Raw genomic sequence first — 14,303 nt, 5'->3', positions numbered from 1 at the left:
TAATATTATTATTTTATACTATAATATAATTATTTTATTATTACATTTTAATTGGGGCCGCAACATCCCTCCCCCTTTGAGAGAAGGAAACTACGGTCGGTAGTTTTTGTTACAATTTTTCGCTGCTTATCCTATTTTTATTTCTATTAGGGTGGTTTATTTTCTTTATTCTTTTTGTTTCTGAGGTTACATTCTTCTTATTTTCTAGTATAGTATCGCTGAGTCGCCCCGTACGTGCGGTCGGGCGCTCGCTCGTTTCTTATGTCTTTTTATTACATAGGTGATTATTCCTACTATGCTTAATATAATTATTAACGTAAGTGTCGATCCTACGGGATATATGACATAGGGATTTTTTATTAGGGTGTCTTGGGATTTTTCCAATTCTTTATTTATCTCGCTTATTTCTAGACTTAACTCCATTAATTCGTTCGGATTCCTGATTACAGGTTCTAATCTAATTTCTTTTTTCGCTTGTTCGTTAATATTTTTATTTATGTTTGTTAGCGTTAGGTTAAAATCTGCTAGGTGCATTTCTATTTGTCTCATAGTCGTTTGTCTTTTTGTTTTTATAATAATGTCGGGTGTGGTTAGTTTACAATTTTCGTTTATACTTAGTTTTCCTGTTCGTTCGATTTCTACCTTTTGTTCCGCCTGATCGTTACATTGGATCGCTATCTTTTGTTTTCTCGGCGCAGAGAACAGCCACGCCTGGGGTTCGCTCAACGCTACCCACAAGGTTACGTCTGACACCATTTGCCGCCTCTCGCAGGCGTTTACATATCCCGGCGTCCCCACATAAACTTGCACTTCGCAGGGTGCGTTGGTCCCCACAAAATATATCGGGCAGTTTCGGTCACATACGTAATCTGCTCCGTTTCGTTTACAGTCGTTTAAATCGCGTTCCTCTAGCGTTATGTAATTATGATTCTCTTTGTCTATGGCTAATATGTTGTGAGTAATTCTTAGGAATGTGAAAATATTTGCATGGTTAGGGACAGGTAATGGTGTCGTTCTTATTATGTCATACACGGGGTATGCTACCACGGGAAATTTGATTATCGTATAAATGTTCGGTTTATCATAATATGCGTTAATTTCTACATAGTTTTGTATCTCGTTCCAATTTTCTACTCTAGTTTTAAACGGAAAGTGGGATCCCTGCGTCAATTGTGACGTTGCTTCTTGTAGCTCGGTTATTATTTCTTCTATTGGCAATAGGCGGGTGAGTATTACTCCTTCCCGCGAATATGTGAGGTAGTCTATGGTGTCCTTCACGTCTTCCATTAGATCCTCTGTGATTGTGGTTAGTATTAAAAGCTGTTCATCTATTTCTTCTCTTTTGGCGTACAGTGCTGTTTCCAGCTGTATCCGTCTCGTGACGTTCGCCATCAGTTGTTCGTTGTGGTATAACGATTTTTCTAAGGCCTCCATGTGGCCTATCGTGGCATTCATTACCTTTAATTGACTTTTAGCGGTGTGCCGTAGAGTCTGTTGCTGATTTTGTATCAGTTCCAGCTGCTCCTGTATGTGTTTTGCGTCGTCGGCATCCATAGTGCCGAACAGCGTTTTGCTGATCGTGCCGATCGCGTCTATTAACCCTCGCTTATTATTAGTTGTTTTATATATAGTCTGTAATCGCGTTAATAATTGCGTTAATTTTTTGTTATTTTTCTCTATTATATGGAGAATGTTTTTGCACGTCTGCTGCGTGTCCTTTGCGATTATCGTTTCGCATACTTCTTCGGCTTGCTGTAGAAATTCCTGAAGTTGGTGATATCGGTTTTCTAGGGCTGCTACGTCGATTTTAATCGCTAGTTTCCAAGTAGCTTCTACCTGTTGCAATTGTCCGGTTCTCTCAAAGTATATTCCCGGCTCGCTGCTGAATTGTCGTATCTCGTACGATGGTGCTGTCTCAGGTTTCGCTTTTTTCGCGAAGTGCTGGACGACGATCAGCGTCCTGTAAGATAAGGACTCATGTTACCTTTCTTCGAATTTTTACCTTGGCTTGATAATGCCTTCTCCTTGCGTTTTTTCTCTCCTCGCGCGTTTAGTTGCTCTTGCGACGTGGTTTAGAGAGTACTTTTATTAACTCTATTAAAAATGCGGTGCATTCAATGCAACCTATATTTCGCGCCGGCGTCTTGCGACGCCTGTATGCGTTCGTATTGGCTACGCGCTGCTCGTGCGGGTGCCGTGAGTGAGGGTGCCGCGCTTAGTGCGCGGATGGCGGCGAATTTGGGTTCGGGGCCGACGTCGCCCCCTCCCTACGCAGAAGCGTTGCTAACGCCCCCGGATTCCTCCTGGATGCGTCTCCTCTACGCCCTGGAGGTCACATTGGATGTGGCCACCGGACGTCGTGTGGTGCGACGTGTTTGATGTTCGGTAAGTACTTATTGTCTAATTTTCGTTAGTTTTTACTATCGCCTATTTTCTATTGCCTACTTCCTATTGCTTGTTTTTGTTCTTCTACGCTGTTTTTACTGTTCTATAAAGGGCTTTAATCGGTTTACGTGTACTCGCGTGGTTTTCCGTCCCTTTTTGATCGTATAATTTACGTCTGAGTGTTTTTCAATTACTTCGTACGGTCCTATCCACGGGGATTCTAATTTTTTCGATCTCCCTCTACGCACCGTTTCGTCGTGCAGGAGAACTTTGTCTCCCACTCGGAAATTGATTTCTTTTGTTTTCTTATCATACGTCTCCTTGGCCTTAGATTTTTCGTTTCGCAAATGTTCCTTTGCAACTCGTTGTGTCGCTCTTAATTTTTCTTTTAGCTCTTGCGCGTAATCGTCATAAGTATACGTTGGTTTCGGTGGTTGCGACAGTGCCGTCGGTAGTGTCGCTCGGTGCCCGTATACTAATTCAAAGGGTGTAAACCCGGTCGCTGTGTGCGGCGTCGTGTTATACGCGAACATTGCGTATGGCGTCCATTCGTCCCAGTCTGTCTGGTCCGCGTTAATATAATGTCGCAAGTATTCGGCTAATGTTCTATGAGAGCGTTCCAATGCTCCATTACTCTCGGGATGGTAGGCCGTTGTTTGAATTTTTTCTATTTTCAATAATTTACACGTGCTTTTAAATATCTCGCTAAGGAAATTCGTTCCTCTATCCGTCAGTATTTTGTCGGGGATACCGTATTCAAAGATAATCTTTGTGACGAATTCTTTCGCGATTGTATTCGCTTCTTGATTAGGTACGGGTATTGCCTTACTGAATTTCGATAAATTATCCTGAAACGTGAGGATATATTTATTTCCGTTTTCGGTCACCGTCAGTGGTTCTACTATATCTAGAGCACATTTTTCGAACGGTTTGTCCGCGGTGTTTGTTATTACTAAAGGTGCTTTATTTTTTCGCGATAACTTGTTCTTCTGACATAGTTCGCATTTGTTAATGTAATCTTCGACGTCTCGAGTTAATCCTCTCCAATTATGCGTCAACCTTATTCGGTTTATGGTGCGTTCCACACCCTGATGTCCTCCTACAGGTGCATCATGGTATTCGTATAATATACGTTGCTTCTCTTCTTCTGTGTATTTTCTTTCGCTCTCCTCTTCGTTATTCTCTTCCTTCTCTATCTTGTTGATATCTGTCGGAACATGTCGACTCAGCGCATCTGCGTTTCTATTCTCTTGACCGGCCTTGTGTACGATAGTGTAATCGTATTCTTCTAATTTCAATCTCCATCGGATTAATCGTGATCCGGGGTCCTTTACGTTAAATAGCCAAACCAATGATTTATGGTCTGTCACTACGGTAAATTTTGTTCCATAAACGTATGGTCGGAAGTGTTTCACCGCCCATACTATCGCTAGTAATTCTTTCTCGGTAGTATTATAATTTTGCTCGGCTTTAGATAGTACTCTGCTCGCATACGCCACGGGTTGATCTTGACCTATCTTTTCCTGTGACAGTATGGCTCCTATTGCGTAATCTGACGCGTCGGTCGTTACTACAAATTCTTGGGAGAAGTCCGGGTATTTTAATACCGGTGCTGTAGTTAGTTTTTCCTTAAGTATTTCAAATGCGTTTTGTTGTTCTGCGTTCCACTCGAATTTGATATCTTTTCTGGTCATTTTTGTGAGTGGTTTGGCAATTGCTGAAAAATCTTTAATAAACCTTCGATAATATCCGGCTAATCCTACGAAAGCCTGGATGTCCTTTACCTTTGTTGGTCTCGGGAAGCTTTTTACTGCTTCTAATTTTGAAGGGTCTGGCAAGATTCCGCTTTCTGTTATTACATGTCCGAGATACGTCACTTCTTTCCGAAGGAATTCGCATTTATCGGGCTGTAACTTCAAATTATATTTTCTCAGTCTTTTTAGCACTTCAATTAATCTCTTATTGTGCTCTTGTAAACTTGCTCCGTATACTATTATATCGTCTAGATAGACTAAGCATTGTAATCCTACTAGTCCTGCTAAAACGGCTATTATTGCTCGTTGAAATGTCGCTGGGGCATTTTTCAATCCAAAAGGCATTCGATTATAATCGTAATGTCCGTATTGTGTCGAGAACGCTGTTTTTTCTTTATCTTCTTCTTCCATCGGGATTTGATGATATCCCGAGGCGAGGTCTAGCGTGGTAAAATATTTTGCTTTTCCCAGTTGGTCTAGGATATCGGTTATGTTTGGCAATGGGAAGGAATCTCCCTCCGTTAGGTCGTTCACAAACCGAAAATCTATTACCACTCTCAGTTTTAATTTTCCTGATGCGTCTCTTTTCTTTGGTACTACTAGCAACGGCGCATTCCACGGGCTCGTGCTAGGTCTAATAATTCCGTTTTTCAACATCTCTTTCACTTGTCTATTTACTTCTTCCTTGTGCTTTTCTGGTAAACGGTACGGTCGGACGTTGACCGGTACGCTGCCCGCCTTCGTGGTAATCTTATGCGCGACGATATCAGTGCATGTCAGTGGTTCTCCTTCCACATGCAATACATCGCTGTAATCTCTGCAAATTTCCATAATGGTTTTCTTTTCTTCTTCGTTTAAGTGTTGTGTGCGTATCAATTTTTCGACTTTTTCGCTACGCGGCATTGTTTCTTCTGCCTTGTCTACTTGGTTTATTTCTATCTCTTTTGCTTCTTCTTGCTCTAACTCTTCTAATGTTACTTGCGGCATTAGCATTTCGACTGTCTCCTCCGTCGTATTTAGTATGCTTGCCGGACATAGAAAGTTTTCTGGCATCACTAGGCAATTTCCTATGAACACTCCTGGCATTGTCTCTTCTGCCTGTATTATTCCTAGTGAATTTTTATCGGTCGCGACTTGTACTATTGTCTCGCTTCGCGGTTTCAAAACCATTTTCTTATACGGGTATAATTTTAATGTGCTATTCCCTATGCGTATTGCGCTCGACTCGTAACTATATGACGCTCGATGTTTCTTTATAAAATCTACGCCTAGTATTCCGTCGTATTCAATCGGAAAATCATCCTTGACGACATATATCGTGTGCTTGATCTTTCTATCTTTCAAGTCAATAGTTGCTGTAAATTTTCCAATCGTATGGGCTTTATGACCTGTTACTCCTGTAAGGGCCATTTTATCCTCTTCTATCATTGTTTCGCCTTTCAAATGTTTTACTTTTATTATTGATACGGCCGCTCCGGTATCGAACAGTAAATTTATTTTTTCGCGCTTCGCTTCTCGCATGGGCAGAGTGATTAAGTCCAGCCCTGCATGCTTTCGCGGCTTGTTCGTCAGGTGTGACATCTGATACTCTAACGCCGGTCGGCGCTGCTTTGTGTCCTCTTTATCTTCCTCATCGCTATTCGCGGCTGAATTACTGTCCTGTTTTCTCGGGCCATTCGTTTTCGGGTGAAAATTTTTATTTTGTCCTCGCGGATTATTAGGTTTGTTGTGATTCGTCCTTTCTTTATTTGGTCGACCATTTAACAACCAACATTCTTCGCGCATGTGTCCTGCCTTCTTGCAGTAATTGCAGACTTTATCTATCGCGTTTACGCGGGGTGTCCTATCGGGTTTCGGTAAGGAGAAACGGTTCGCATATCTATTGGTACGACATTCCCTTCCGAGGTGTCCGTATTTTCCACATTTTTGGCATTGTACTATCGATCGGTTATCGCGCGGTTGCGGCGAGTACGCATAATTATTTTTGGGACGCGGCGGAATTCCACTCGGCCCGTTTACTTTTTCCTCGGCGCTCGCTCCGGCAATCGCTTCTTGCAATGTTGCGAAATGCTGAGCTCGGACAAGTAACTTGATCTCGTCTCTCAATCCTAATTGAAAATTCTGTAATGCCTGTTGTTGAATCGTTTCTAATATAGTTCGCTTGCTTTCTATGGTGTGATTTCTTCCCTCTATCATGGAGTCGTATAGCTCCATCGCTAGCTTATCGGCTCTTAATCCGAATGCTCTTGCATTTTCTCCGGGTTTTTGCTTGAGTGTATTAAACTCTAGTTGTAAGTGTGTTGTGCTTTTGCGGCTCAAATAGCAAACTTCTAATTCTTTCTTTAGTTGTGCGAAATTTCTTATCTCTCGCGTTTGAAAGTCTATCATCGCTCTTCCTTTTAGCTTTGTGCATAGCACTGCTTCTAATAGCGTTCCTTCTTCCATAGGATTTATGTTTTTCATTGCATATGACGCGGCGCTTAAGAATTCTTGTAATTTACTCGAGGTTCCGTCGAACTCAGGTATCATGTCTCGTGCCTCTTTTAAACGTAGATATCCGATTGCGCGCTCCGCTTGGTTCCGAATATCATATGACGTTCTTCCGTACGTTACTTCGAACGGGAGGTTACTTGGCTCGCGTCTCGCGTGAAATTCGCGGCGTTCAGGATTCGCCGTTTCTAGTTGATTTACGCGATCTTGTAAGTTGCGGATTCCGTTTAATATCTCGTCGAGAATGGAATCTCTATCGTCTCGCGGCGGTTCGGCCCGTGCGGGTATCCGGTTACGGTGATTCGCCGGGGTGCCTCTTTGTGATAGCACTCGATTAAGACGGTTTATTTCTTCGTCTATTTCCTCTGGGGTTATCGGCGCGTTGTCATTTACGTTATTCGCGTCGTGGTTGCTATTTGTTGTTTCCGCCATCTCGATTACGTTCGCGTGTCTCGGGGCAGAATAATATTCTTGCGGGTCAAATACGCTACTATCGTACGAGGTCAATGAAAACTCTCGTCTGTGCGTACGCCTACTGGTCGTACTGTTCGCGTCTTCGGATTGTACGTGCGCGTGTGAGGGGTGGAGTCTATTTTCGCCGGGGCAGTTATTTTGCCCTATTACTCTCGCGTCTAAAATTATAACAGAATCGTCGGTTTGTTCGCGTTCGATTACGCTGTTCTGATGTAGTTCCGATTCTGATTCGCTTTCGCTTGAGTAGTACGCGTCTAAATTTCTACGCACGGTTTCGCGATTGTCGCTTACGCCTTCTTCGGTCGTTTGCACGGGGCTTAACGGTCTATTTCTACGCGCTCGTCGTGACGTCTCGCTATGGAGCCACGATTGGTTTAGTTCCGCAGGTGGATTTTCGTTTTCCGACATCTACGGTGATTGCGCTTTACATAATTTGCTTAATCGACTTACATTACGGTCGCTAGTCGCATGTTGCTGGTCGGTGCTCGTGCCGCCTTATCTGTCGGTGAGCTTCCGTTGAGGTAGGTCGGCGCCTTCTCGGGTTACGCTGCTCGCTTGTCCCTCGTCGGCCGCTACCGTGTTGTCTGCTATTTTTGAATCTGGCTGCCTGTGTCTCCGTTGAGGATGTTGCACTGCCTCACTGATTCACTTATTTTTCTGTTTCAGCTGCCGTTCCCGTCTTCCTGCCACTGGATCCCTCACGCTGCCACCATTTTGTTGTGCCCTCTTTTTACGGCGGGACACCAGGGATCGTTTATCCACGGAGGAGGCGGGATTTATTAACAACACTTTGCAATAAAAGACAACTTTAATTAATCCACTTTGCGTACAATGATTACTCGCGTGAAACGCCCGTCGCTTCGAGACTCCAATTGCCCTCGTCTCTCCTGTTGTCGCTTCCTTTTCAATCCTCGTCTTGTCCTTCGATATCGCTGAGTTGCTCGATCGTATCTGGGCCGATCGCGCAACTCATCTTTTGCTGATTCGGCGTTGCGTAATTCTCTCGGGCTTTCGCGGTCGCGTTCCCTATTGTTATTCTCGGTCTTTCTTAATATTATTATTTTATACTATAATATAATTATTTTATTATTACATTTTAATTGGGGCCGCAACAAACATCTAATTGATAATTTCCCCAATAATGTACATAAAAAGGATCTAATCCGATGTTGTGTATGATTCCTGCTAATTTATTAAACCGCATTATATGTAAAGCTTTTATAGGATCTTCATGAATATATTTTTTTCGTAGTACTTCATGTTTTGCAGTGCGTAACACTTCAGCACTGTATAAATGTGGAGGTTCTAATATATCGTTGTGATCCATACATTGTTCTGCCATTTCTATTCTGTATGCCATTGCAGATTTTCCACGCATATTTTCTACAACAGTTTCTCTTATTGGTTTACGAAGATAACGTTTTCCGCAGCGTCCTTCTGCATTACCTTCTGTAAATCTGCAAGTTATCTTTGTACTTATATCATTTTTATCTGGATTGTCAATTTTACATTTAATAACTGAACCACAACGGCAACTTCCATTAGCATAGCCTGATTGACCATCACGAGATAGCTTATGGTTTTTAAAATTAAAACCACATGAAAGTTTAGTGGCTTCCCAAATCTTCTGACATAATACATGCTGCCACATCCCTGGTTGCAAAACTGTATGGTGTCTTATAGTTCTGTTACGTTTATCTGTCTTTCGATATTTCTTGAAAATTATCATGTCTTGAAAATCATTTTTTGGTATGTTTATTGTAAAAATCGTTTCTGTACTTGATTGCGATATGCACTGATCTGTCTCGTTATGCGATGTCGTAGATTCACTAATACTCGATTTATTTTTCGAGGTGTCATACTCTTCATTTTTCATAGAATCATCACTTGCATTTTGTTTATCAGAAGGAAAAGAATTCATTAATCGATCTCGAATGTTATATCTATTACATACAACAAATGTATAAAGAGCATTCGGTGTCATATAATCATCGAGCTGCTTCGATAAAGTCGACCATATCGCATCACACTTTGATATTATTTTCCCGTTATCAAGTACGATTTCATTTTTGTAATTTATTAAAACGTCAATCACTTTGGTCTTATCTATTTTAATAGGCCTTCCGCGGATAGGCATCATTATTTAATAGTCAAAGTATATTATCACAAAAACACGTGTGATAGCAAATACAACGGTATACTACTATTCACGGTGATGTAGACGGTAACTATACGCTATCACTATCACGATACTTTATACGATCTATCACGATGTTTTCACGTTCGCGTTACCGCATCGACTGACCGATCCGAAAGTCTCACCGATCTGTGGAAATAAAAGTCTATCATGAGCATGTATTATTGTCGGCAAGTTTCGAAGGAAAAGCGTCTAGACATCTAATAATCGAAGTACCTTTGTCGAACCGATTAACTTTGATCTTATCAAGCCGACATCTCGTCATATTCTTTTCGGCAAATAAACACCGCGATCGAGTCGACATCTCGTCATATTTTTTTTGGCAAATAAACACCGCGCTTCCGCTCGTTTACCACGTCTCGAGTGAAAGAACAGTATCGCCAATTCAGAGAGAGTCACTCGAGCTGCGTTCGGAAACGCTGAGATAGAAAGAGAAGGGAGTATACTCGTGTGCATTCGGGTGACGTTTCCGAACGCAGCCTTGGCGACACTCAGTAGTGAACTGTCGAGGATCGCGGATCGTGGACCGCGGATGGTAATCCGCTTGATAAAGTTAATTTACTTGATAAAGTTAAATTTCGAAGTTTTAGGAAGAATGGAAGTAGAAGGTAAGTTGTAAAATATCTTATGAATTTTCAAGAAGCGTTCCGTTAGCGCAGATATCGATAGCGCATCTGCGCTAACACTGATATATAAATAAATCACTTTTTATTTAACATATTTATTATTGTATTTCAATTGTATCGACTTAACTGGGCACAATTCAGTACAAAATCACGACGTTTCAGCTCTTGGTTTGGACTCTTTTCAAGTGTAAACTATAACATGACGTGACGCAAAATAATAAAAAGTCAATCTAACTATACGTAAAAAAAACTGCAATGTAAGTAATTACGTATGGTTAGATTGACTTTTTATTATTTTGCGTCATGTCTTGTTATAGTTTACACTTGAAAAGGGCCCAAACCAAGGGCTAAAACGTCGTAATTTTATACTGAATTGTGGTCAGTTAGGTCAATATAATTGAAATACATTCGTTAATCATTACTGGCAAGTTACAAAATTGGTTATATTTATATTTATTATTACGTATACCATATTAAAGATACAAAATTTTGATTTTTCATGTTAACAATTTATTTTAAGTTTGAAAGAAATGTCTGAAGCAAAACAAATAAACCAATATATATTATTATTGTGCAACTATTATTATTATTAGCACATTCAATGAATTAGATATTCGGATGATGAATAAGATAAAAAAAGAAATTGAATAACATTGTACATGGAATTATATTAAAATGTCTAATTTAATATAACCATTTATATTAAAATAGTTAATGACTAAGAGTGATACACAATGCTTGAATGCGTTAACTTTAAATAATTTGATTAATTAAACACCTCTAATTTAAAAAGTATTATGGCTTCAATATTTTAAAGACTTTTCTCTCTAAATGTCTTTAGAAATCCATCACTAATGGATATCAAGAGCTCTAGAACATTTTGTAGATATTTGCACAGAGAATGCAATAAATGCTAAAAATAAAACAATGTTATATAAAATTTTTGTAATGATTGATGGTTTACGTATTAATATACATATATATATATATATATATATATATATATATATATATATATATATAATTACATATTTGACATTTCAGATTGAAATAAAAAGCCAAAGATAAAAAGAAGTCAGTTATGGCGATCACGACAAAAAACCAAAGCTAGACGGCGACAGAAATTATGTATTTTTTCAGAAGACAGAGATAACAAAGAAAATGTAAACCCCCTGGAACAACCCCTGCAGCAACAACTTCCTCAACAACAATCCCTACAGCAACAACCTCCACAGCAGCCTCTGCAGCAACAACTACCAAAGCAACAACCACCAAAGCAACAACCACAGCAGCAACAACCAGTACAGCAACAGCAACCCCGGGAACAACAATTACCACAACAATATCGGCAACAACAACAACCCTTGCAACAATACCGGCAACAAAAATCCTTGCAACAACAACTGCAGGGAATAAACCAACATCAGCCTAATGTGCAGCCTCAAAGTGTACAAGTAATTATAAATACATATAATTTAAAAATATATATATATCAAACAATCGACACTTAATAATATAACATTATGATTGAAATAGATAATAAAATAGAATAGATAATACGAATAAATAATAAAATCATGCTTTCAATGAAAGATAACAACAAAAGCATTTATATTATATAATATAAAGTTCAATTTATGTTATATTACATTCTTGAATGATTTAAAAAAAATAGAAATAATTCTTTATATTATTTATCATATAATTTTTATATTAACTCAATCCAGTATAGTTAATAAAAAAAAATCATATCTACAGATTCCATTTTTAACAAAAGAAACCTGTAGATATGATTTTTTTTTTTTTTTTTTATTAAATACTGAGATAATTTTAAAAGTCATGGACAAAATGGAGATTAATAACATGTTGTTTCTTATTTATAAAAATTCTATTATACTACTCAAAATTATTAACAAAAAATCAGTATACGACAATTTATAAGTTTAAAAAAAATTGACTTTTGCAGAATATTTTTGTGAAAAAGTCTAGGCACTGTTTCCTACTGAAATAAATATATAGAAATAAAAAATGAAAAAGATAATATATCAGAAGATTAAACAGTAAATGATTTATAATGATTATTATCTACAAACATTTTGTCTATAATAGTAAACATGCAACAGAATTCTATTTACCTTTACCTAACCAATTTTTATTTCTTATTTACAATTATTTATTATATAGTATTACACACACACACATATATAATACACGCGCGTGCATACACACAGAAAAATATAAACTACCTGCAAGTTAATATTACTTGATTCAAGTATTTGATAAGTTCATATATGAGCAAATCTACCATAAAGTCGTCATAAGTATCACATTTACTCAAAACATATTCTAGATCTTAGCAAGTTTAGTACTTGAAACAAGAATATTAAATTAATACGAACATTTTGTTTACTTACAATATAGAGTCCACGGAAGAGAAGCATATACTTCAATAAAGATATTACATTTTCTTGAGAGAAGTTTATCCGTTATTTGAATCAAGTAAAAATTTTATTCATCTAGAATAATCGTTTACTTCAAAAAAGAATTTGTATTCTCGATGATTACAATTAATATTATTTTTATTTTTTTAATTTTCTTTAATTCTTTAGTTCCTAAGTGGAATGTAGGTTAGGAGGTTTTCGTGCGCGGTGCGGAGGGGTAGTACTTACAGTTTAGAATATAAAAATTCCTGTCTTCAGGTGGACTTGAACCCGGTTCCTCGTGGTTATGAGTCTGACACTTTATCACTAGGCCACATCTCTGATTATATTCTTAGTGTTGCAGTATCTAGTTTTCACAGAAGTAATTTATTGATTTCAAGTATTTCATAATCTTTCCTAAAGAATCAGTAAATATTCAAATCAAGCTTATGTGGCTTTTCTTAGATAAAGTTTACAGAATATACTTGAAATTAATGAATCACTTTCTGTCAAAACTAGATACTGCAGCACTAAAAATATAATCAGAGATGTGGCCTAGTGATAAAGTATCAGACTCATAACCACGAGGAACCGGATTTCAAGTCCACCTGATGACAGGAATTTCAATATTCTAAACTGTACCCCTCCGGACCGCGCACGAAAACCTCCTAACCTAGAAGAATGTCGTTCTACAGCCAAGTATTTCATATTCTTACCTAAAAAATCAGTAATATTCAAATCAAGCTTATGTTGCTTTTCTTAGATAAAGTTTCGGAATATACTTGAAAGAAGAATAAATTCTTCTTTTAAGCACATGATGATAAGCTTTTCTAATACTTATGATGAGTATATTAAGAAACTAATATTAAGAAAATATTCTTTGTTAAAGAAAACTGTTACTCAAACCAAATAAAATAAAATGAGTAATTGCTTTTCTTGGCTATAGAACGATATTTTTCTGTGTGTATACATACACATATGCGCATATACATGCATATCCATACATATGTATAAATTATATTTCCTCTTCCAGCCTGCAAGAAACGAAGTACCCAGTTTACAAGAAATGTGGCAAGAATTACAAGTCCTTCGCCAAAGAGTAAATAATGATAATCAAAATGTTGGACATATTAGAAACCGCATCCAACAATTGGATATTAATGAAGAGGTTAGAAGAGGTGGGGGTGGGCGTGGACGAGAACGAGAACGAGGACGAGGACGAGGAAAAGGAAGAGGAAGAGGAAGAGGACGAGGACGAGGACGAGGACGTGGACAAAACTATGTTCACATACATAAAGGAAATATTTATGTTTACAATACCCATTAATTTCATAAATATGAAGCTCTTATATGTCGTGCATTAATAATAAATAAAGGATAAATATTAATAAAATTATATTAGTAGTAGTAGTAGTACAGAAGTGGGAGGTACCACCAAGGTCCCTATCGGCCACTAGATCTAGCTGATCCTCTGTGCCTTCCCACTCGTTTTCTTTGCTAGGTCTCGAGATACAGTCTTGAACCTTGTACCAGGTTTATCAGATCTGTAACCCTAGCATTTTCTAAATCCTGGGGGGTTAAAAACATACTCCCCCAGGTTTTGTATCTTTTGCATATAAATGCCGGGCATTGGCATATTATATGTACGTTGTCTTCTTTCTCGTCTCCGCAAAGGCGACATGCCTTTTGCTCCGCAAGCCCGAGATTAAAAAGGTGTGCTCTGAGTAAGGCAGAGTGACCAGTGAGCAGTCCCAACGCCATTCTCAGTTTCTGTTTACTTAGCGCCAGTAGTTCTTTAGCCCTACCTGGTCTGCTGTCTTTCATCAAAGTCCTGGCCTGGCGGCAGGTTTCTAACTTCTCCCACCTGGCCAGGTGTTCCCTTTTCAGGCGACCTTTGATGATTTCTTTGCCTACTGCAAAGGGTATTCCCGTCACCTGGCCAATTGGTGCTTCATTA

The 14,303-nt window shown here is 38.7% G+C and overlaps 1 protein-coding gene across 1 annotated transcript; it reads left to right on the top strand.

Annotated features, from left to right (window-relative positions):
- Nucleotides 1–9,812: 9,812 nt before the first annotated feature.
- Nucleotides 9,813–12,958, top strand: LOC112468142 (cAMP-dependent protein kinase catalytic subunit-like). The gene is made up of 3 exons (XM_025037191.1): nt 9,813–9,908; nt 11,067–11,380; nt 12,893–12,958. Exons 1-3 carry the CDS (start codon nt 9,833–9,835, stop codon nt 12,956–12,958), a joined length of 456 nt encoding a protein of 151 aa, XP_024892959.1. The 5' UTR covers nt 9,813–9,832.
- Nucleotides 12,959–14,303: the final 1,345 nt, after the last annotated feature.

Source organism: Temnothorax curvispinosus, unplaced genomic scaffold, assembly GCF_003070985.1.
Source record: "Temnothorax curvispinosus isolate PA1 unplaced genomic scaffold, ASM307098v1 QBEX01018141.1, whole genome shotgun sequence".
NCBI classification, from domain to species: Eukaryota; Metazoa; Arthropoda; class Insecta; order Hymenoptera; family Formicidae; genus Temnothorax; species Temnothorax curvispinosus.
Note: the sequence above shows the minus strand (reverse complement) of the source record. Positions and strands in the feature narration are given on the sequence as shown.